Source organism: Microcebus murinus, chromosome 7 (genome assembly GCF_040939455.1).
Source record: "Microcebus murinus isolate Inina chromosome 7, M.murinus_Inina_mat1.0, whole genome shotgun sequence".
Classification (NCBI taxonomy): Eukaryota; Metazoa; Chordata; class Mammalia; order Primates; family Cheirogaleidae; genus Microcebus; species Microcebus murinus.
The window spans coordinates 87082498-87105494 of record NC_134110.1 but is presented as its reverse complement, the minus strand read 5'-3'; the positions used below and the strand labels follow the sequence as shown (position 1 = coordinate 87105494).

The 22997-nt window shown below is 38.3% G+C and overlaps 1 protein-coding gene across 5 annotated transcripts in view; it reads right to left on the bottom strand.

The window, feature by feature from the left end:
• The window catches only part of NCOA2 (nuclear receptor coactivator 2), a 282123-nt gene that overhangs the window by 99730 nt on the left and 159396 nt on the right, over positions 1-22997 (bottom strand). For all 5 annotated transcript variants that reach the window (XM_076005235.1, XM_076005234.1, XM_020288881.2 and 2 more), the window contains exon 3: positions 1828-1932. In XM_076005235.1, coding sequence (XP_075861350.1) covers positions 1828-1913 — 86 coding nt within the window. In that variant the 5' untranslated portion in view covers positions 1914-1932. The remainder of the gene's footprint in view (positions 1-1827; positions 1933-22997) is intronic.

The window sequence follows — 22997 nt, the reverse complement described above, 5'->3', positions numbered from 1 at the left end:
TCAATTTTAAAGTATTTTTATGATTTATCCAAGATCACCCAATGAGTTATCGGCACAGCAGGGACCAGAATTCGGTTTTCTCTAAACCTCATTTTTTATCCCTAGCTTCTGCTTTATGAAGTATAGGGAAAGGGAGAGTGGCCGGAATGCGTAGAATAGCCCAGTTCCCCCTTTAGCCCCTCTACCTCCACCCTCCCTCACCCCACCAACCTACACAACATAATAAATAAATGACAAATAAGTGAGAAAGTGGAGCTGTGTTACAAAACCCCCTGAGACTCTCAGGGAGAGGGCTCAGAGGCTGCTGCACCACAGCACCAGCACAGGGAGGGAAGAAAACAGCCCCACCCTCTGGACCAGGTCCCATTTTACTCAGTTGCCTGCCCAGGTAGGGCTGCTGAGGATTCGGGGCTGTCTGACAGACAGGAGGCTGTGGTTTGCCAGGAAGTACCAGGGAACCTAGAGGAGCTGGGGGCTGGGATGTGGAGAGTGGAGATTTAATAGGCTTGATGTTTTGCTTGGCAACCAAGAGGGGAAAAGGGAATATAAAATATTGGCTTTTTGCCCTTTCTCCTTCTCTGCCTCTCTTGATGACTTTTCCTAGCCCTCTTCCCTACTATTACCCTGTTTGATGTTTTTACTGGCCATTAGATAGAAGTTGCTGTTTTTATTTAACTTTTAAAATCATTTATATGATTTAAGACTTCAAAAAGTAAAAAGTCTTTCTTCTACCTTTGTTCCCTATTCTACTAATTGACATCTACCAAACTGGGTAACAACTATTAGTGTTTCTTGATTATCTTAAAACAATACAAATTCAGAATCTTTTTCTCTTCCTTCTTTGTACAGTCGGTTGTACTCCATAAACATTCTCTAAACCTTGCTATTTTTCTGTAAACATATTCTTAAGAGATTTTTTTCATATTAATCCATAAAGAATGTCCTCACAGTTGGCACTGTGTTCCAGGTTATATACATACCATAGTTGTTTAAACAGTTCCCTACAAATATTTAGGTTTTTGTTTTTCCTAATCTTTTACAATTACAAACAATGCTATAAAAGAGTAAATTCATACATACATCATTTTGCACGTATGAAAGTATACCATAGGAAAATTCCTTGAAGCAGAACTGCTAGTTCAAATAAGACACACATTTATAACTTTGATATTGCCAAATTACCCTGCATAGACATTGTAACAATTTACACTTTTTAACTTACAATTCATAAGCTGAAACTTGCTTTAAAATAAAAAGCCACAATTTTTTCCCTCTACTCAAAAGCAACTATATTTAACATTTCATGTCATCAAAAAATAAAACAGGCCAGGCGTGGTGGTGGCTCACACCTATAGTTCCAGTTACTTAGGAGGCTGAGGCAGAAGAACTGCTAAAGCCCAGGAGTTTAAGGTTGCATTGAGCTAGAATGGCCACTGCGTTCTAGCCAGGTGACAAAAACAAAACCAAAAACAAACCATACAATAAAATTATTAGCAAATCTTTTTACTATGAGACCTTGTAGTTGTTATAACATTCTGTAATCTAACAGAGAAGAAAATGTGAAAAGCTCAAGATTACTAAATAAATTGTAAGGGCCAAATACACAGGGGACATCAGAAGTATATGGCTTTCCTCTTGTAAAAAGTATAAAACCTGTAGCCAATTAGCATATTCAAATGAAAGCTAATACATATTTAAATATTTAACTGTTAGGGAGGAAAATCAAACACAATATTTGAAAAAGTAAAATCAATGCTAAAACAACAAAGAAACATGCCTGTGGCTTTAATAGACAATACTGATTCTTTTTCTCGACAAGAATCTTACCTGGGTCCAAGTTGGTCAGGACATTCCTTGCGTTTTCTTGTCTCTACCCTGGATGGGTCAGAGGTATTTTCTCCCATCCCACTCATCTTGAACACATATCAGCAACTAAAACAGAAAAAGGGGAGGGGAAAAAGTGAAAAGAGCCAATGATAAAGTATCTGATCATTTTACCAACAATAAAAGAACTTTCATTCCAATCAGAAATTTGATATAAGTAACATATTGTTTTATGTGCCTGTAAAATTTCTAAAGAAAAAGCTGTCTTTTTTTTTTTAACCTTGCTTAACATAAAAGTGAACATTTAAAAAACAAACAAGCCTACTTCATTGGACCCAAACTCTTTAAACAGGAGTTGTATTTCAACAGCACCAGGAACTGCCATCTGCTAGCCCTGGGCCGGGGCTGCCAGCCTCCAGTTTCAAGAGTGATCTTGCACCATGTGGAAACTACAGGTGTTGTAAGGGGCTCCTCCCAGTCTCTCTTTGGGGTTGGCCAATGTGAAGGAGGTGCTGCAATACCTCACCCATGACAGACAGCCGGGGAAGAGGCAGTGCCACGACACTGAATTGAAGGTTACCAAATTTAGCCAAGTAGATTTGATAACCTTGGTATAGCCCCAAGTTCCTGCACAAAACCTCCTAACCAATGCCCCTAAAACAGGGAACTTCCTTCCTCCCTCCTAGGCTCCCGTACCTGGCTCTCCTGTGGCAGCTGCTTCACTGCTCCTTCCTTGGCACCCTCTCCTCATGGCAGCTCGCTTCCCTGCACACCCCCGCCTTGCACACTGCAGGGTGACTTCCTCTCTCACATCCTGCCACCCCCGAACTTTCCTTCCCTCAGTTGGTTCTAGCTTCTCTTACGGAAGGTCTTAAGATGCACTCAAAAAATCAGGGGAACTTTACTGACCCTGAGGGCGGGGAGACCATTATTCGCACCTGCTTGCTGAATTTCTTTCAGTAAGAAAATAAAAGGACGTGTGATACAAATCACTAACACAATCAAAAAAATATTTAAGTAAGCAAAAACAAGAGAGTGATAGAGGTTTAAGTTCTAAAAAAGCTAAACGAGAGACTTACAAAGACTTTGAGAAATCTGTAAAAGACTGTCACTCACGGTGCTTAATAACTGCTTAGCAAAACAAAACACCAAAAAAAAACACAGCCCAACAAGTTCAAGTCAGCATTTAAAAGTCTTTCCTAGAGCTCCAATTCTATGCTGTTTCCCCTTCCTTCTGGCCCCAGGTTTCTAAATCACCTTCATCTCCCTTTACTTTGTATAGTGGATTTCTTCCTTTCTGGACTGGAAAAAATCAGAGGAAAGGCCAAGTCAGTAGAAGCCCAAGAACGTAAGGAAGATGCCAGAGGACGATAGGTCCATCCAGAGCACAAACAGCAGGGTGGGCTAAAGAAAACAGCAGCTAAGACTGATCAATGTATCACCGTAACATACCAAACTGCCCAACTTCTTCCTTCTGCATCGTCTGGGTGCCCAGTCTCACTACAATCATTTCTTCTGGCTGCTATGCTGATCCAAAGGGGCAGCAGAGTTAATTTTGTTTTAAAGATTCATATGTAAGTAGAAGGAGGAAATACTGTATCAGTTGACAGAGGCTGCACCAATTGTACATTGGATTGGAGAGGTCACAAGGGGTGGGGGTTACATTCTGAGAGCTGACGCCTGAGCTTCCTGCTGGTGGGAGTAATGTTAACAAGTCCCAAGGTCCTGCACTGTGGTCACAATTCTGGGCTGATAATAAGTATAATCTGTACTTGGTTACTATTCACTTAGCACACTAAGTACCAATAACTTTACAGATTCAAAGACAAACTAAGTGAGGCAGTACAGCAGAGAGGCCAAGCATCCCTGTCCAAGCTCCACCACTTGGTTATTAGCCATGTGACCGTAAGAAGTTCCTTTACCCCTCGTGCCTTAATTATCTCTTTTGTAAAACTGGGATAATTGTTAGCATCTATAGCACCAGGTGGATTGGCAAATGGCAGAACTGAAATTTGTACACAGGCTTACACAACTCCTACTCTTCGCTAAAATGTTACAGCAAAGGGCCACCTCCTCAAATACAGCTCCTCTTCCTCTAACCACATAGGTTAAGGTGGGATAAGAAGCAAGATCTGGACTGCATGGGCTTCCCTGCTTGACTCTTTTCTGTCACCTAAATAGCTTTCATTCGTTCAACAAACACTGCCGGCTCAGTGTTGCCAGGAGCACAAGGAGACTGTTGCTCTTAAGAAGAAAACAGAGTGAAAAGGCAGATACATCTGTATATAGGAAATACTCCGATAAGTACAAATAGGCATTACATGGCTGTCATGCACGCCTCTGTACTGTTAGGTCAAAGAGAGAACACTTTGCTGGCTGGGATGGAGCAGGAAAGTGCATGATTTTAAAGGGTGTGGAGGGGACCCCGGGCACTGCAGGAAGTGCAAAGGTAGGGGGAGCCAAAACAAAACAAAAACCAAACCTGAATACCAGAACCCTTTCAGTACTTCTCTCTGAACCACAATTTCCATGGTTTCACTCATGAACATACATGTAAGAAAAACTATTACATATCCACTCTAAGTAAGCTTTCAACAAATGACCCAGGGAATTTTCCCCCTGGGGGCAGCTTTCTATAAGTCATAAAAGTTTAAGTAAATTTTTATCATTAAAACATAACCATCAATATATAGCAAAATGCCCCATATATTAGGTATAGGTGGTTAAGTTTTGTTGATGAAGATGGCTATGTCCCCACCCACACCAAAGTATCACCATGTATATAAAAAGTATAATACTATCAGAAAGATCAGAAAGCTTTTCAACTAACAACTCAAATTAAGTGACCATTTTACTTAAAGTTGCATATGGCCAGTTTGGGGATTTAACATTAGCATTTGCATCATCTACCCTTAAAGGTCCCCAAATACAGATACTAATAACTAATTTCGCATGAGGGCACAGCACTAACATGTTTCAACAACGGGACCAGAGCGAGATAAGGAGTGGAGCTCAGTGAACAGTTTCTGGTCTAAGGATAGCAAAACCACTGGAACAGATATATTTTGCTTGTCCCTACTCAGGGTTGACTTACAAATCACTCTATTTGTAGTTTTCAAACATCATTAATTTCTTCCTGAAGTAAGTCATTTAAATACCAAGTTTTCCCTTTTTTAATGTAATAGTACCTTGAACACATTCCCTCAAAATTTAAAAATTTCAGCTTTATGAACATGATTGCTTTCTTATTTGTGTGTGTGTGCCCCATATGTCCTCTTTTGTGAGGAATTTTCCTGGGCTATGTGGAGAGGGAGAGGGAGAGAAGGAGAGAGGGAAAGAGGGAGAAAGGGAGAGAGCACACTAAGGTTTGGCGTGAAGAAGGGAGGACAGACAGCCTCTCTCCTGCGGCAGGGGGTGGCTGTGGTCCTGGAGCAGAGCCGTGGGTTTATGCCCTGCTCCTAAGTGGGTGAACCAGAGCAGTAACAGCGAACCTCATTAACGAGATGCTCTAAGAGGAGAACTGTGGCGCCCTCGTCTAGATGACCCATGTCCTTAACGCCCTACCTGAGGCTCGGCTGGCTGCAAGTGTTCACACCAGAACGTGTGTTGGGGCCAGGTGACTTCATCCCCTCCCCTCCCCACTCAAAACACTGGGCAAAGCAGAAGTAACACAAATAAAAAGCATATACTGGTAAGTTATACAAATGACTTGCATGTAGTATAGATTTCCTCACAGAAAAATATCTAAAGTAAAATGAGCCATATGCATAGATGAGTTTTAATAAATTTTTGTAGATCTAATTTAAACATTGATTTCCAATGTCAAAGGTGGAGATGGAAAACACAGAAGGACAGTGCTGAAGGTCTGAAAATTTTATGCGGTAAGCAGCCTTAAATTAACAGTTTTTTTTTTTTAATTTTCTGTATGTTTCCAACAGTCACATGAAATTAAAATTCTTGAGCATCTCACTTCTCAATTATGAAACTGTTCAACATAAATCACAAAAACTCAAAATGACACAAGTAAACTCTCAGGCTGAATTTGATGGTAATTACAGTCATTGAGAACAAACCGGTTTCTACCAGATGTTGGGGGTTGTGAAAGGACAAGACTGAAAATAAAGTTTCAATCTGTCCATTCTTCTTATCTATAAAGACACAATAGCTTTGCTTTCCCTGTGATGGTACATCCTCCCTCGCATCCTTTGATACCAACCTGCATGAGCTAGGCAGTAGAGGAAAGAGTTACAACCACAAGATTCATAAATTTTATTTTTTAAAACTAACAGTGTTCTGGGAGGAGTGAACAATGCCAGTAAAATCCTTGGCATAATGACTACAAAAATAAAATGTTAAACCTCAACACAATTCAAAAATGCACTCTTTCATGGAATTCATCGATATAACTTACAAGGTAACAAAGCTGTTGCTCAAAATACAGCCTCATGACATTAAAGCTAGTTAATCATCCAGAATTCATGTAAACGATAATATGCATTTTATCTTTTATCAGTATAGGCCATCTTCCAAACAAGGCCTGTAAAACTGTCAGATGTATTATACACTGGACAAATTCAGTTAAAGAATAAATAAGGATAATGCTGCTGAAATCCAAACATAATAAAGTGATTAAATATTAGATCTCTATTGCTAGCTCCAAGAAATACTTTAAAGTTAGGCCCTCTCTGAAATTCCTTACTTTGAGATGATATTTACAGCGAAATTCCAAGCTAGAAATAACATAGAAAGAGCTGCTGAAACAACTTCCCTTACCAATGCCTACATGAGGAAGACCTGCCTGATAAATCATCTAGCTCTGGATAAGAGACAGGAAAGGCTTCTAAGGCTTCCAAGGCCTCCAGGTTCCTTCCGAACTCTCTTTACAAGAGACACGTGAAATTGTTGTATAATATGTCATCTGATTCTTTGTAGACGTTTTAAGACCAAGAAATGCTCAAGCAATATTGAAAGCACACATAAATCCTCACTTCAATACTTTTTCATTTCTATTCGACTAAACTACGAAAGGATTATCTTTTAGAGCCCCCACCACCACTCAGAAAGTCACCTCAGCAGCTAAAGCTTCATTCACTATTTCTTTATCACAAATGAAAACATTTGTTCATTCTAAACTAGAAACAATTTCTCCCTCAAAGTATACCATGTTCCAGGGGAGATCTCTTTATTATAGAAAAGCAAAATTTCTGAGCCAGAGTCTGATAAGTCTAAGAAAACATAGTATCTAATGCTTAAAAAAACAAAATGTGCTTTTTGGCTGGAGATGCCTGAGAAAGGTAGAAAAGAGAGTGGGCCAAACCTTGAAGTCAGTAAGATGATACAGAAGTAGAGATATCCAATTGATAGGAGGGGAAATACCTCTTTCCAAATAGTGTTAATTGGCCAAAATTACCCAAAACAAACATTATTTTGGCAAGACCCCAACTTTTGGCAACAGTTAAATAAATATTCTGTGCAGGAAATATACAGACCACACAAGGATATCTCGCTGATTCATACAAACAAAGAATCATCACATACACAAATAAAACAGAAGTAGAACTATGTATATTTATTAAATGCAGGGCAGAAAGCCCATAGAAAATCCAACTTTTATCTTCACTGGCAAACAAGTAATATATTTAACACAGTGATAAAGGACACTATACAATATTTCAAAAAATTTTAGCTAGTAAAATTGTATATTTACCTCAAAGTGCCATTACTCTTTTTATTAGATCATAAGAACACTTTTAACTTCATCTTTACATAACACTATGGTATTTTCTAGTTTTCATACAATACAATATTAATTTACTTTGCATATTAAAATCTGTTTCTATAGACTACGGCTTATAAAACTGTAATTAATTCATAGAGTGACAAAAGTTACAAAGTTTTAGGGGACTCCCTTCAAATAAACCCAGAATAAAAGACATCTTATTTATAAACAAATTCTCAGTTCAAGCTTACTAGTTTAAAGCAACTCACTGGATATTTGGATGACTTTTTAAAATAACTGCAATAAGACAGACGCAAACAACTATCATTAGGATATGCTTTTTCAATAGTAAAACACTAGCCCTGTACAGTTGGGTGCAGGATTATAGAAAACAACATATCCTAAACTACAACTGTTCTCAAAGTAAAATGGCTTTAGCACCTACCTGCTCTGTTGCTGTATCTTAGTCCACGGAACAGTAATAAGTGTGTATAAACAAATGTTTAAGCTAAAAATTCCTTCCTTCTCAATATGCCCTGCTCTTAGATTTACTTTTGTATAATGGCCTTAAAGTGGTATATTAGACAGTAACTAGAAGACATATTCCATTTTCTGACTGAAAGCCAATAATACTCATGAATTTTTTAGCTGAAAGACACTTCAAGATGCCATTGGGAAGACTGTAATAAACACATTAGGCTGCAAATGGGCAGCAGCAGCTCTTTAACACATGCTGCAATAATCAAATAAATGGCTAAATTCATGTTCACTGGTTACACAAATATTTTGCCGTAACGTGTCCATCACCTACATCTCTCTTAAAAAAGGGAAAAGCCTCTCGAAGTCTTAGCTTAGCCAAATTCAGTGCAGAATATGTAAGTAGCAGGGAGCTGTTCTAAGCCATCATTACCAACAGGGGGAAAATGTCTGACATGGGTGGCATGGGATGGTTTCCACTTCCTGAATGCTCATAGGCTAGGTTCCTTCACATAGCCAGTCACTGGGCTGCTTGTATATCCAGCGACATCAGCCATTGCTAACACAGCCAGGAATAGCAAGACGAGGTTTTAATAAGACCTCACATGATGAAAACATTGCAGGAAAAGCTGCATTCCTTGCATAACGTAAGCATTTTCTCTCCCCTTCAAGTAGGGTATACTCAGTCACTTTTTAATATCCTGAAAAGCAGTTTTCACGGAGGGCTTAGCATTGTGAAAAGAAGTCATCAAACCAAGAACTACAACATAGTGTTTGAGTTTCATAACTTGTCCAGATCAAAATTCAATTATCTTTCTTTATTCTGAAACCCATTTTAATTCTTTAGATAAAAAAAATAACTTCCTAAATTTAAACTTAACTGATAAAGGCAAGGCAGTCTGCAACTATATACAAGGTGTTTTTATTATTTGAGTTGTAAAAAGTTCTTAAATAAATAAATGAGAGCCCTCTCCCATAGTATAATATGGTTTTTGGTTGTTTTTTAGCTGACATTTATTGAGGACCTATTATGAGTTAGGTACTCTGCATATATTTCCTTGCTTAAAACGTACATTTTGGTAACATGTGTATACATAGTACAGATCACCTAATCTTTCTGACCTGTTTCCATAAGTAATCTGGCTAAGTCACACAGCTAATAGGTGTAATTAAAACTATTGTTTATTGAGTACTTAATATCTTGGTAAGCATTTCCTACATACTTCAAATGTATGAACTCCTTTATTTCCTATAACAGCCTATGATTATCACCATTTTACAGATGAAAAATTGAGATACAGAAGAGATAATATAACCTGAACAAGATCACACAGGAAGTTTTATAGCTCATAAGTAAATCCAAACAGATCCCCAATTAATAACCACTGGAATGCAGGTAATTAAAGTTTCCTATACTTTAATACTTTCACTGAACAGAGAAACCTAATAAACTTGTGCATATTACAAAAAGCAGTATATTTTAATTTAACTTAGTAAACACTGACTATGTGATTTGAAAGTATTTTTCTTTTTACTAAAAATGTAGCAAAATCATTGTGAAATGGAAGACACTTCTTTCTATATGAAAGTATACACTTTAGAGTTATTCATCCATTCACTCAATAAATAATTAACGCTCCAGGCACTGTAGTAGACACTGGAGAAAGCCATGACAAAACAGACAATGGTCCCTCTCCTCCTGAAGCTCACATTCTACCGCAGAAAGAAAATCACACCTCAGCTAATGCACAATTATTCCCTGAAAACAGAGAAATTAGTATGATTATTCAATTTATTATGAATGTATTAAGAAAGAAACCAGCTAGGAATTCTCTCTGGCATACCAAAAATGCTCAGTTTTTATTCAAAATAGTAAAAATCTTTCACATATTTCAGAAGTCATAATTGGCTAATTTAAAAACTTAGTTATCAAGGATAATTATAGAAAATAATAATACTATCCTAACGATTTCATTTTAAACATATAAATGAGTTTCACAGTGCCTTTCTTGTATAAATCATACCTATACTTACAACCTATTGTCTATTTTCAATTTTTCTATATTTAAAATAGACCAAGAATTTATATACACTTAGATTTCTTAAAAGTGCTTATGAAGGTACAGATTTTTATTATTTTTCCCAGTCTGTACCAGATGTGTTGCATATACCCATTTGGCAGCAACTTTTGTCCATCTGACTTTAAGTCTTAGTTTTCATAGAAACAAATGTATCGTTTCAAACTCATACTTAATCAGTTATATACTATTTAATTAAATGATGCAATTACAGTAACAAGTACAACTGGCATAAACTCAGAAGCAAGAATCTGGCTCTTTGTAGGCACACGAACGATGTCATTGGTGAGTGCACTGGAGTTGCCCACCAGCCCAGGGTACACAGAGCGTGGCAGCATTAGGATGCCATCTGCAGAGGCGAATACAGATCATGGGGTTATTCTAGCCTACCGGGCCACTGGAGGTTGATTAAGAGAATCAGAATTATCACAAAGCTAAACAGAGGGCAGAGGTCATTCAACCATTACTGAATACCTGTTATGTGCTAAGTACACTCCTGGGTATTAAGGAATACAGCAATGAACACAAGAGACCAAGGTCTCTTGGTGACTGTTATACTCTGATAGGAAGGGGGGAGAAACAGTAAAACAAAATTTTTATGACAGCAGATAGTGATTATAGGAATAAAGAAAAACAAGGCAGGCATTAGGATAGAGTATAATGTAGGTGGTGTGAGGGGTGCTATTTTACACAGATGGTCAGGAAAGCCCTCTCTGATGGGTGATATCTAAGCAGAGATCTTTTTATCAGAGTTCTAAGATTCATAACAGAATTTCTTCATTATGCAACCATTAAAGCAAAACATGAAAAGTTGTACAATATTGTGGCTACGCGTACATTCTCTGGTGTCAACTCTGGTTTGAAATCCCTGGAACACCACACATTAGTTATGTGACCTGGAGCAAGTTCTTTTTTTCTTTTTCCTTTTTTAATTTTTTCCAGCATATTATGGGGGTACAAATGTTAAGGTTACATGTATTTCCCTTGCCCTGCTCCCTGGAGCAAGTTCGTTAATTAACCTCTTTGGATCCTTATTTCTTCATTTGTGAGACTGGTGAAATAATAATACGCATCTTTATAGGCTTAAGTATGAAATGTAAAGGGCACAGAAGAGTGACTGGCACATACTAAGGGCTTATTTAATCCATATAAGATATTATTATGTGAATTTAATAGCCAGCATGTAAATGTTTATAAAAATAAGCTGATGGTGAAGCTGGATGGGAAAATTAATTTACAGAAAAAATAAAAGGTACCAAAATATTAGTAGTTAAATTATTTTGATGGGCACTATGGATGTAATTTGGTTTTTCTATTTTCCAAATTTCCTTTCATTAACACATTAGATTTTGGGTTATTCATAATAAGAAAACAAAAAGAGAGGAAGAGGGAAAGAAAGGGAAGGAAGAAGGGAAGAAAGAAATAAAGTAAAAAGTAATGGAAAAAACCTGGCTATGCTGCTGAGAAAACAAACAAACAAACAAAAACCCAAATAAACCAAACAGGGATTCTTTTAAATAACCAGCTCTTTGGAATGTAAATTATAAGTGTATAAGTTGTATACATGAATATTTTCAGGAAGCATATTGCATAAAATAAGGTAATCCTATGATATACTAAGTGGCACAAAGCCTGCCTAAAGTGAATGAAATGAGAAATCAAATCTCATTTTACTGGAGAGTATCAGCAATGAAATTTAAAGAATGAATTATTTCCTTTGATAAATCAAAGGATATTTCTGCAACAATTTCCAAACTGACAAAACTACAACTATATTATAACTTACATTTCTCCAGATTTCCCTTAAGTTCTTTTTTTTTTCTTTTTTCCTTGTACTTATATTAAGCACAGAATCCCTGAAGTTCTTTAAGAAAGAAAGAAACTCAGCTGTTTTAGTTAGACTCCTTCCTATGGCCTATGCTCTTTAACTTAATGGACTGTCTCATATTTTCTCTCCTACTGATGTGACTCTTTCAGAGCAAGAAAAATAACTAAATCATAAGAGCTTTGCCAGCAGGTTACTAAAACTGCTCTTCTTCCTCAGAAAAATCTTACCTATCCCTCTAGCTCAAATTTTGTCCCCTTTATGAAGGCTTCATAGATTCCACTAGGAAGAATTAAAGGTTTCCTTCTATTTGTTCCAAGCCCACAGTACATTAAAATTAAAAGGACACTTCTTTCTAGGCCTCCTGATCAGCTGCCTCTTCCCCAGGGCAGGGCCCAGGGCACTCATCCTGTTGCGTCCACGTCCCCAAGAGCCACCCAGCGGCCCAGGCAGGCCACACTGCTGCCTCCCACCCACCCTCTCAGCGCCAGAACTCCCTCCTCTTCCCCTTCTGTCCGTAACCACTCACTTAACTCCACTTTCTTGTGAGCTCTTTATCTCCAATCACATGGGAAAAGAAAGTAGAGACCAAACTTTTAGGCACGCAGCAGTGAAAAGCGCAGGACCCAAATTAAGGGCTTGTGGTTTGAGAAGAAATAAGAGCCATCGTTACTGCTCTTTTTGGCAGTTTAAATTATGTTTCCTTACTAGGGTAAAATCTGTATAAGAAGTATTTTTCTGAAATACTCTTTCCATGCTCTGTCTCTGTTCTCTACCAAACTTCCACAAAAGTGGAAAATAACAAGGAGGAAAAAACTGCTTTGGGAGGACCTTGGATTCATTTTCTCACTGGACGTATTCCTATAAATTTACTTTTGGTCAGATCATTATTATAACCCCCAGCAGGATTTACACGCCTCGTACCACCCAAATCCAATTTGGTCTTTTAAAACTAAAATGAATTAAGCATTTTTATTTGCAAATAACACATATCTACAGAATGATTTACTGAGAATTTCTAGAATTGGGGAAGGTATTTATAAGATTCATTATTTCAATGGAGTTTTTAAATTACCTTGGCACCAGAAACTGTGAGCCAAAACACTTAATGTAACCATTTTCCCTCCCTCCAATGCTGGATTTTGGTGATCATTAAAAGTAACAATACTGTAAGTTTCTGACAGATTTCTATTTTAGCTGAAGTTGGAACACACGAACAGCTGTCAGCAGAAGCATCATCACATTGCTGTCACTGGTGCTGCACAGTGGAGACCAAATCCCTGACCCCAGTGACTGAGTTCAGGGAGCCCTCTAGTTGGTGTACCAGCTTTGAGAAGAGCACTGAGTAGCCCTGGCAAGCTGCAAATGGAGGGGTTTCTCCTTCTTACAGCTCCAGATGGAGAGTTACTGTGCTTTGTGGAACTGCATTTATCATTAGATTCAAGAATGGCGGCTGCTAAGAGCCTGTAGTCTTAGCTACCGGGGAGAGTGAGGTGGGAGGATCCTTTGGCCAGGAGTTGGAGGCTGCAGTGAACTATGATCACTCCTGTGATTAGCCACTCCAGCCTAGGCAGCATAGCAAGACCCTGTCTCTAAAAACAAAAACACCAAAATGAATGGTAATTTCTAATTATCTCTTGGATAGTTAACACCAATTTAAACCTAAATGAGCCTGAAGTATGTTACAAATAATAATTTAATGAACAAAATAAGGGTAGTCTCGAACAGGTATCACAGAGATTAAAATAATCTCCTCCGATTTTATAATATGTCGATCTCTACCCTTTGTAAAAAAATTAGTACTAAGATGTTTTTGCACTGAGAAAATAAAGAACAATTGTTTGTAAAAGCTACACTAATGGATAAAGATCTGTGAAATTGCTACAACACCTTATTTAGCTATAACTAGCAAGTAATAAACATGCAATGAAACTTAAAAGAAATTAAGATAATTGCTTGACACCTCAGAGAGCTAGCTATATTATATTCCTTCTGTCTGGTACTGAAATCAAAGCGATAATAATTCATTAAGCTGAAATCCAAATCCCGGTTGCAGCTAGGATAGAATGATGTGGAGAAAACTAAGCTAGCTCTCAGAAACACCATGACACAGTGTATATGTAATTTGTAAGCACAGACATGATTTCTTTAGTTTGGTGAGTTTTTTCAAGTCAATGTTTCAGAACCAAAAGCACTGACTATTACATATTTGGACAATTAAGTTTTATACAAGGTTAAGTTGCTAATTAATACAGGTCTCCTGGCATTAAAAACATAGCCTAAATTACAGGCTTTTAACTTAAAAATCTATTTGCATTTATTTCCTTCTGATGTTCAATTCAACTGTTCTGATAATTAGTGAGTAGCTGCTGAGGGCAAATTACTGTGCTCTTTGGACACTATAATACTGTCACTAAGTAAGAGAATTTGATCTCAAGAAATATAAGATTTAAGGAAAAGATACAAGTATGGAATTAACTAACATGAAAGACAGTATATATGAAAAATACAAAGTACTAATGATGGAAAAATTAATTCCTCTTGTGAGGAGAGCTGGCAAAGGTTTTATGAACACCTGAGCTAGGTTTTGAAGAATAGGTAGAATTTTCCAGAGTGTATGTGAGACACCTTCAGGGCTCCAAAGTGGTCCAGTTAATAAAGAGCAGGGCCATGCTAGAATCGCTGGAGTGAGCCCATGTGCTGCTATGGCCAGGGTAGCCCAGGATTTGGGAGTCTGGATCCTTCCCTCCTTGCCCAACCTCTTTCCCCAGGTCGCTGCCAGTCCACGGTTTTGGTGCTAGCTGCACCCTACCTGAGCCAGCGCAGCTCTAGAACTGTGCTTCTCAATGTGTTATCTTGCAACTGCCAGAAATGCACTCTCTGGCTCCAGACCTATGGAATGGACTGTGGGACTGGGGCCCAGCCCTCGATTTGACATGACCTCTCTGCAATTCTGACACGTGCTGAAGTTTAAGGACCACTGCCCTAAATGTTACAGAGAGAAATTTTCTTGCCCCATCAGTGACAAGAATACGATTAACATACAGAGGTGATATTCCTCTCTGAGGGAGAAGGAAAGGCACAGATAAGGCAGAGCACATTTTATTCATTCGACTCATTATTTACCGGATATTTACATAAGCACTTACTTTGTTGAGTCTGAAAACCTTTCTGGCAGTGTGAGGAGGAGAGACTGAAGACTAGCTAATAGGACATTGCAAAAGGCCATATGCTGTATGACTGCATTTATATGAAATGTCCAAAATAAGCAAATCTGTAGAAAGAGAAAGTAGATAGAGGTTGTCACTGGCTGAGGCAAGGGAAAATGGGGAGTGACTGTTGAGTACAGGGTTTCTTTAGGGCTTGATAAAAATGTTCTGAAATTAGATAATGGTGTTAGCTGCACAACTTGTGAATAAACTAACCACCACTGAACTGCACACTGTAACAGGCTGAATTTTATGTGACTATCTCAAAAAAGCTATTATTTTAAAAAAAAGAAAAAACCAACAAGCTATTAAGTGTGATAATGATAACCTGGTAAACTTGTGCAACACATAAATGTATCTGATAGGCTGCAATCATTTAGAACACACGCACTGGGGTTATTATGAGCAAGCAGGACTTCTCTAGTGACATTCATTGCAAGTGAATTTTCCTTATTCGTTTTGCTAAAGAGATCATTTCCATGCCCTTAAAAAAATCCATTGAGTCTAAATCCCTCTATAGCTACTAGTCAGTTTCACATTTTTCCTCCACATCCAGACCTGTCCAAAGAGTACAGCACTGTAATCCCTTACCCCCAAACACTGGGGACCATATGATTTAGAATTCATACTTATATATATTTTTTAAATTTTAGAAACATAATACATGGCATATACCATATTTCATAACATCCCTAGAGGGGCCTGCAGAAGCATTCTGTAATCAAATTCAGCATCATTTCTGCGGCAAAATGTATGAATATTCACACTAAGTGGGACAAATGAAGATTATAAATCATCTCACATCCATTCCGGTCAGGTTTTACTGCCAAATGAATTAGAAAAATCTTTCCATTTTCAGAGTTTGCTGAATTTTGAGATTCAAATGAGGGAATACAGGCCTGTAGACCATTCCTATATTCCCTGCCACTCTCTCTGCAATCCAAAGCAATTATATTTCTTCCCACGTCACTCCATTACATCTGCCCCCTAGTCTTCTATGACATTCGAATGCCAAACCTACAGAAATTTTCGTGTGTGGAATGTTGTCACCGAACTTTCTGCTGTGTCTGCCACACTCACAATTCACCCCCACCCCCTGCAGTCTCTATTCGGTGGCTCCCATGGTGCGACACTCTACGGGCCCCACTCTTAAACCATTTAATTACTCCTTTGCCGTCTGTTTTAGGGGATCTTCTCCCTCTTTGGAATTATTCAGGCTTCCATCTTGGCCAATCCTCTCCCCTCAGTCATCTTCTTTTCGAAATTATTTCTAACATCTATATTGAGGTCATATGCTACAGAATTCACCCCTTTAATGTATACATTAAACATGTGGTTTTAGTCTGTTCACAGAGTTGTGCAGCCATCACCATATGTAATTCCAAAGCATATTCATCATCCCCAAAAGAATCCCCATACTCATTATGCATTTACTCCATTCCCCCCGCTCCCCGGCCCCTAACCAGTACTAATCTACTTTTTTTGTCTTTATGGATTTGCCTAATCTGGACATTTCACATAAACAGAATCAAATAATATGCAGGGCATTTTATGCCTCACTTGTTTCAATTAGAATAATGTTTTCAAGGTTTAGCAATATTGTTGCAACTATCAGTATCTCATTCCTTTGTAAGGACAAATATTCCATTGTATGGATATATCACATTTTGTTTACCCAATTATCAGTTGATGGTCATCTGGGTTGTTTCAACGTTTTGGCTTATTATGAATAATGCTGCTATTGACATTTGTGTACAAGTTTTGACAGAGATACATGCTTTGAATTCTCTTGGATATATAGCTAGGAATAGAACTGGTGAGTCATACGGTAACTCTATGCTTAACTTTCTAAAGAATTATCAATTTGCTTCTCAAAGTGGCTATACCAATTTAGATTCCTACCAGCAATGCAAGAGGGTTCCAATTTTTCTACATCTTTCCCAACCCTTGTTTTACCTTTTCTTTTTTTATTATAGCCATCCTACTGAGTATAAAGTGGTATTTCTCATTGTGGGTTTGATCTGCATTTCCCTAAAAATTAATGATATTGAGCATCTTTTCATGTGTCTATCTGGCTATTTGCATATCTTCTTTAGAAAAGTATCTATTCAAATCCTTTGCCTATTCAAACAGGGTTCTCCAGTGATTTTTAACATGGCTTTTGAGGTTATGAACTGCTCTCAAAATCTGATCAAAGCCAAAAAGTAAAAGCACACACATAAAAATAAGACATACAACTCTCCTAAAGAGTTACTAATTCACTAAGACCATTTGTGGACCCTCTAAGATTAAACACGCTTTTTCTACACCATAGCTTCTCAACCATGGCTACATATTTCAAAATCGCTTGGGGAGCTTTTAAAATATATATTACGAGGCCAGGCCAGGTGGCTCACACCTGTAATCCTAGCACTCAGGGAGACCGAGGTGGAAGGGTTGCTTGAGCTCAGGAGTTCAAGACCAGCCTGACCAATAGCAAAAACCTGTTTCTACTAAAAATAGAAAAATCAGCCAGGCATGGTAGTATGCGCCTGTAGTCCCAGCTCCTCAGGAGGCTGAGGCAGGAGGATTGCTTGAGCCCAGAAGTTTGAGGTTGCAGTGAATTCTGATGACCCCACCACATTCTAGCTGGGGCAACAGAATGAGACACTGTCTTCAAAGGAAAAAAAAGTACATTACTTTATGATCCAGCTATTCCACTTCTAGATATATACCTAAAAAATTAAAACAGAGATTCAGAGAGATATATGCATACTCATGTTTAAAGCAGCATTATTCATAATATTCAAAAGGTAGAAACAACCCATATGTCCGTTAACATATGAATAAACAAAATATATACATACATACAACAGATTATTCAGCCTTAAAAAGGAATGAAGTACTAATGCATGCTAAAACAGGGATGAATCTTGGAAACATCCTAAATGAAAGAAACAAGATGCAAAAAGCTACATATTATGATTCCACTTAATACGTAGAATGGCCAATTTCACACAGACAGAATGGAGGTGTCAGGGGCTGAGTGGGCAGTTACTGTTTGCTGTGTACAGAATTTCTATTTGGGATAATGAAACAGTTCTGAAATGGACACTGGTGCCAGTTATACATTGTTTTAAATGTTAATTTACTGTACATTTACAAATAGTTAAAGTTGGTAAATTTTATGTATATTTTATCACAATAAAAATATCGGAAAAACCAAAACAAAAAAAATGTTTAAAGAAAGAACGCAGATAACCAGGGCACTACTCTAGACTCATTAAATCAGAAATTTTAGAGGTGTAGTTTGACCCTTGAGTACTTTTCTTAAAACGTTTTCAGGGATTTCTACTGTTCAACTAGGATTAAGAATTGCCACTTCATAGTAAGTATCCCGTGGTGGTACCAACTATCTCCAGGGTTACCTAAAATTTTTCTTTCCAGCCTTCACCTCTCAAAGCTTCCACCACAAAAATTCAGCTGCTGGGTGACCACTGGCAAAACTGAACTCATCCATTTCTTCTTCCCACCGGACAATGCCCCACCTGCAAGATGTCAGTTCACTGGACATCACCCTTACACTTCTCTATTCTCCTCGTCAAATCTTCAATGAGGGGGACTGTGCCTTTCAAATATTCTCAAGTCTTCCTGTCATCACTCCGCTAAGCATGACTGCTTCTATTTCAGGTCTTCATCCTCTCCCACCTGGATTATCCAAAATAAGTCTCCTTACCTCCAGATGATGTCCCTGATTACAATTCTCTAGTGGACTTCATTCCCTCCAAGAGGAAGCCTATGCTTCCTCAAATGTAACGAAAAGTGTCTGAAGAGCCAGCCCTAGCCTATGTCTCCAGGCTCACTGCCTGACCTATGTCACTACATATTCTTCACAGGCCAGCATAGCTGCCACAAGAACAAACTAGATACTTGCCATGAGGTTAAAAAAAATTAACTGTATGAAGCTCTAAATAAGGGAAACTAAGATGGTGGTCATTCTGGTGAAAATAATCATGGGATGTTAGTTGACTGCAAGTTTAATATGATTTAACAAAATGACTTGATGATTAAAAATAAGAAATCTATTTGTAGACTGCAAGAACAAGAGTAAAATTAAAAATCTATAATTAAGATAGAAACTTGAGATTCCATGTTGCTTCAGAAGACAGAAATGACAGGTTCATTGGGAATTTAGTCAAGGAATAAGCTGGTGTATGTGTGTGTGTGTGTGTGAGAGAGAGAGAGAGAGAGAGAGAGAGAGAGAGAGAGAGAGAGAAGAACTACTTGGGAAGAGAAAACACACACAAGTGAGAAAGTATATACCACATTAGAAAATGTTAAGTATTGCTCTATCCACAATACTTAACATTTTTTAATACAAACCATTAAATAAATATCTCAAAATATATAACAGGAGAGTTGCCAACAGTGACATAAGGAAACAATCCAGGTAAAACATGGTAGAAAAAATGAACATGTCATCCTCAAAGTTTGTGGAATGTCCATCCCTGGAGATCTTCAGTTGTAACATAACAAAAGGAATGAACAGTTTAAGTCAGGATTGCCAGGTATGGTCAGCATTACCACATGGAGCTAACTGCTGACCTTCCAATGTGAAATGAAACTCCAAAAGAGAAAACATGGCCTTCTGAAGCTCTGATATGAAGGAAACAGATTTTTTGTTCTTTCCTTTCAGCACCACCAAGGAAGTAGGAACTAACTATTCCTTCCCTGAATTTCCTTTTCAGTTACATCGCCATGCTATGCTTGCTTGTGCTTCTGTTCAATTCCAGCACTCTAGACTGTTCTCACCACCTCCAGAGACTGACTGCAACCAACAGTGAACACACTGCGTTACTTGCTTAAACCACAAAATTATACTGAACTTAGGAGGTTTAGATTTTCAGGACAGTGCCAGGTACCCATAGGCTCAACTGTGCCCCCATGAACCTGCAGTCCAGACCCACATTCCAGTAAAACGTGTCTCATGATAATTGAGTTAATTTCTCTTAGACTAACCTGCTGCTCACACTAACTCCTGCATAAGAAACAACCTCCTGCTTACATCTGCTACTTTGCTTTCCTCTACCTAATCCTAAGTGTCCTGCTAATAGTTCCAATCTGTATTAGGAAATTATGTTCCAGAATCTAATTGCAACTGTCTTGAGGTTACCTGGGAGTGGAAATAATCTAGAGGTGATGGGATATCAGACTGATTAGGTCAGAAGGGGCCTCAAATGGGCCATTATAGGAATTCTATTTCAACCACGCAGAGGGAACTAAATAGCCAACAGTGGCTACATCTGATAAAAATACATACCAACTACTATCTAAATAAAAGACTAAAGTCTACCAACACCCAAGCAGACAAATCACACAATTTTAATTGGTCTGCTAATTTTAGTTGTGAAGAAACATAAGACCCAGAGTCCCCATAGATCTTGGTCAGTCAGTGTCTCACAGCACCAGACTCTACTGCAATCTGTTCTGAACCAGACAGTCGATGCCACAGCCCTTCCTAAGGACCCACACTCTGCTTTTATGAGGCAGCTTGATCCAGCTCACACAGAAGACACCCTAACAGTACCAAGAGATGCTGCTCCCCAGGACTTGGCTCAGGTATCCAGTCTTTGGGCTGCCAGGGTCTGAGGGCATGGCTTGGCACGAGGATTCTAGCCAAACGAATACAGCGGTGACTGGTTGCATCGGTTTCTCAGTCTTTGGAATATCTAAGAAAGAACTGTTCAGTGGGAAAAGACAAAAGTGGCTAAAAAGACATATGGAAAGAAATCACAAGATAAAGTTACAAGAAGTAAGCCAAAGTGATGGGGCAGAGAAAAGACATGTAGTGAGAGTGTGAAGGGGTCAGTTAGCTGGCGGGAGAAAACTAGCAGAAGCAGATCAGGAGAGCACCTCTGCCACCAAAGCCAACAAACACAGAGTGGTTCTCGACCTCTCCTCTCAGTAAATCATCTCTCATGCTCATTCCTCCAGATTTCAATAGTGAGGCTATCACACAGACATGGAGGCTTTTGATGCGGGGAAATTCGTGGCTAACCGTTTTCACCAAGGACAGAAGCCTATTGAGAAAGACAGTTCTACTTCACTACATCTCCTGATTTGGCTCTGGAGTCACAGCACCTCCAGACAATAATGGGCGTTGGAGTTATTAATATTTTTGGCTTTCACCACTTACTAGCTGCACAACTCTGGGAGGGGTACTTAACCTTTTTCTGAGCCTCAGTTTCCATGTCTGTAATATTTAGAAATGATGTTTACTCTATAAGTTTCCATGAAAAATAAATGAGATAAAATATGAGAGCGCATGGCCTGGTATATAGAAATTGCCTCATAAACACTAGTTGCTTTCATTATTATTGTCATTACTATCTGAAATACATGGCTTATTGTGGGTACTCGGCATGTAACACTTTCTGTTCCGACAAGAAGACACTGTCTTCTCCTTTTAGCTCTCACACTATAATACAAGTATCTTTGTGCAGTCTATTTTGGGCCACATTTTTTGCATTTTTGTGCTTCTACTATTTAAAATGGCCCCCAAGCCTAAGGCTGAAATGCTATCTAGTGTTCCTAAATGTAAGAAGTCAGTGATGTGCCTCATGAGAAAATACATATGTTAGACAAGCTTTGTTCAGGCAGGAGTTATAGTGCTGTTGGCTATGAGTCCAATGTTAATGAATCAACAATATATATTAAATAAGGTTTCTTTAAACAGAAGTGCACATAAAATAAGCTTATATATTGATCAGATGACTAAAATATCACCAAAGGCCTGGAGGAATCTAACTCTGTACTTCCCCTAGAAGCAATGGCTCAGTATTTGCCAACCAGGTGTTTGCAACAACTTTACAGAACATAACTCTTGCGTATGCCAAGAATCAACTATAGTATATTATAGGTAGAATATGGGAGTAGGTGAGAATGTTTGGAACATAAAGCTGGAAGGGTAGACCCAGAAAATGAAAGAGGCTTTTATGTTCTACCAAGGAATATGTGGTCTTCAAATTGCTTCTAATCTGTAGTTACTGATTCCAAGACATGGGTTTAGGAAGGGTCTACTCCTTCCTGCTCCTTACTGTATCCCTGGTGTCCAGCCCAGATGTATCATCTACAAGAAAAACCACTACTTAAGCCTTCTCCCATTACACATGCTATTCTCTCTGTTCAGAGCAGCACAGACCATTGATGGTCTAGCAGCCGCATTAAAAGTCCAAAGAAATGGGTGAAATGAAATTGAGTAATACATTTTATTCAACACAATATGGTCAACATATTATCATTTCTACATGTAACCAATATTTCAAAAATTATTAATGAGATATTTTACATTCTTTTCCCATACTATATTTAAGATGTGGGTATATTTTGCACTTAATTCAAACTAGCCACATTTCAAATGCTCAGAAGCCATTGTGGCTAGTGGCTACTATATTGGGCAGGCAATGGCTACCTTCTTCTATGCCTGGTCATCACTGTCCCAGAGTTAGCTTAAGAATCAGCTCCATCAACCTGATCAAATTAAAAAGCTTCTGCACCACCAAAGAAACTGTCAAGAGAGCAAACAGACAACCCACAGAATGGGAGAAAATTTTTGCAAGCTACACATCTGATAAAAGGCTGATAACTAGAATCTATTTAGAACTCAGGAAAATCAGCAAGAAAAAATCAAACAACTCTATCAAAAAATGGGCAAAGGACATGAACAGAAACTTCTCAAAAGAAGACAGAACAATGGCCAACAAACATATGAAAAAATGTTCAACATCTCTAATCATCAGGGAAATGCAAATCAAAACCACAATGAGATATCGCTTAACTCCAGTGAGAATGGCCTTTATCAAAAAGTCCCCAAACAATAAATGCTG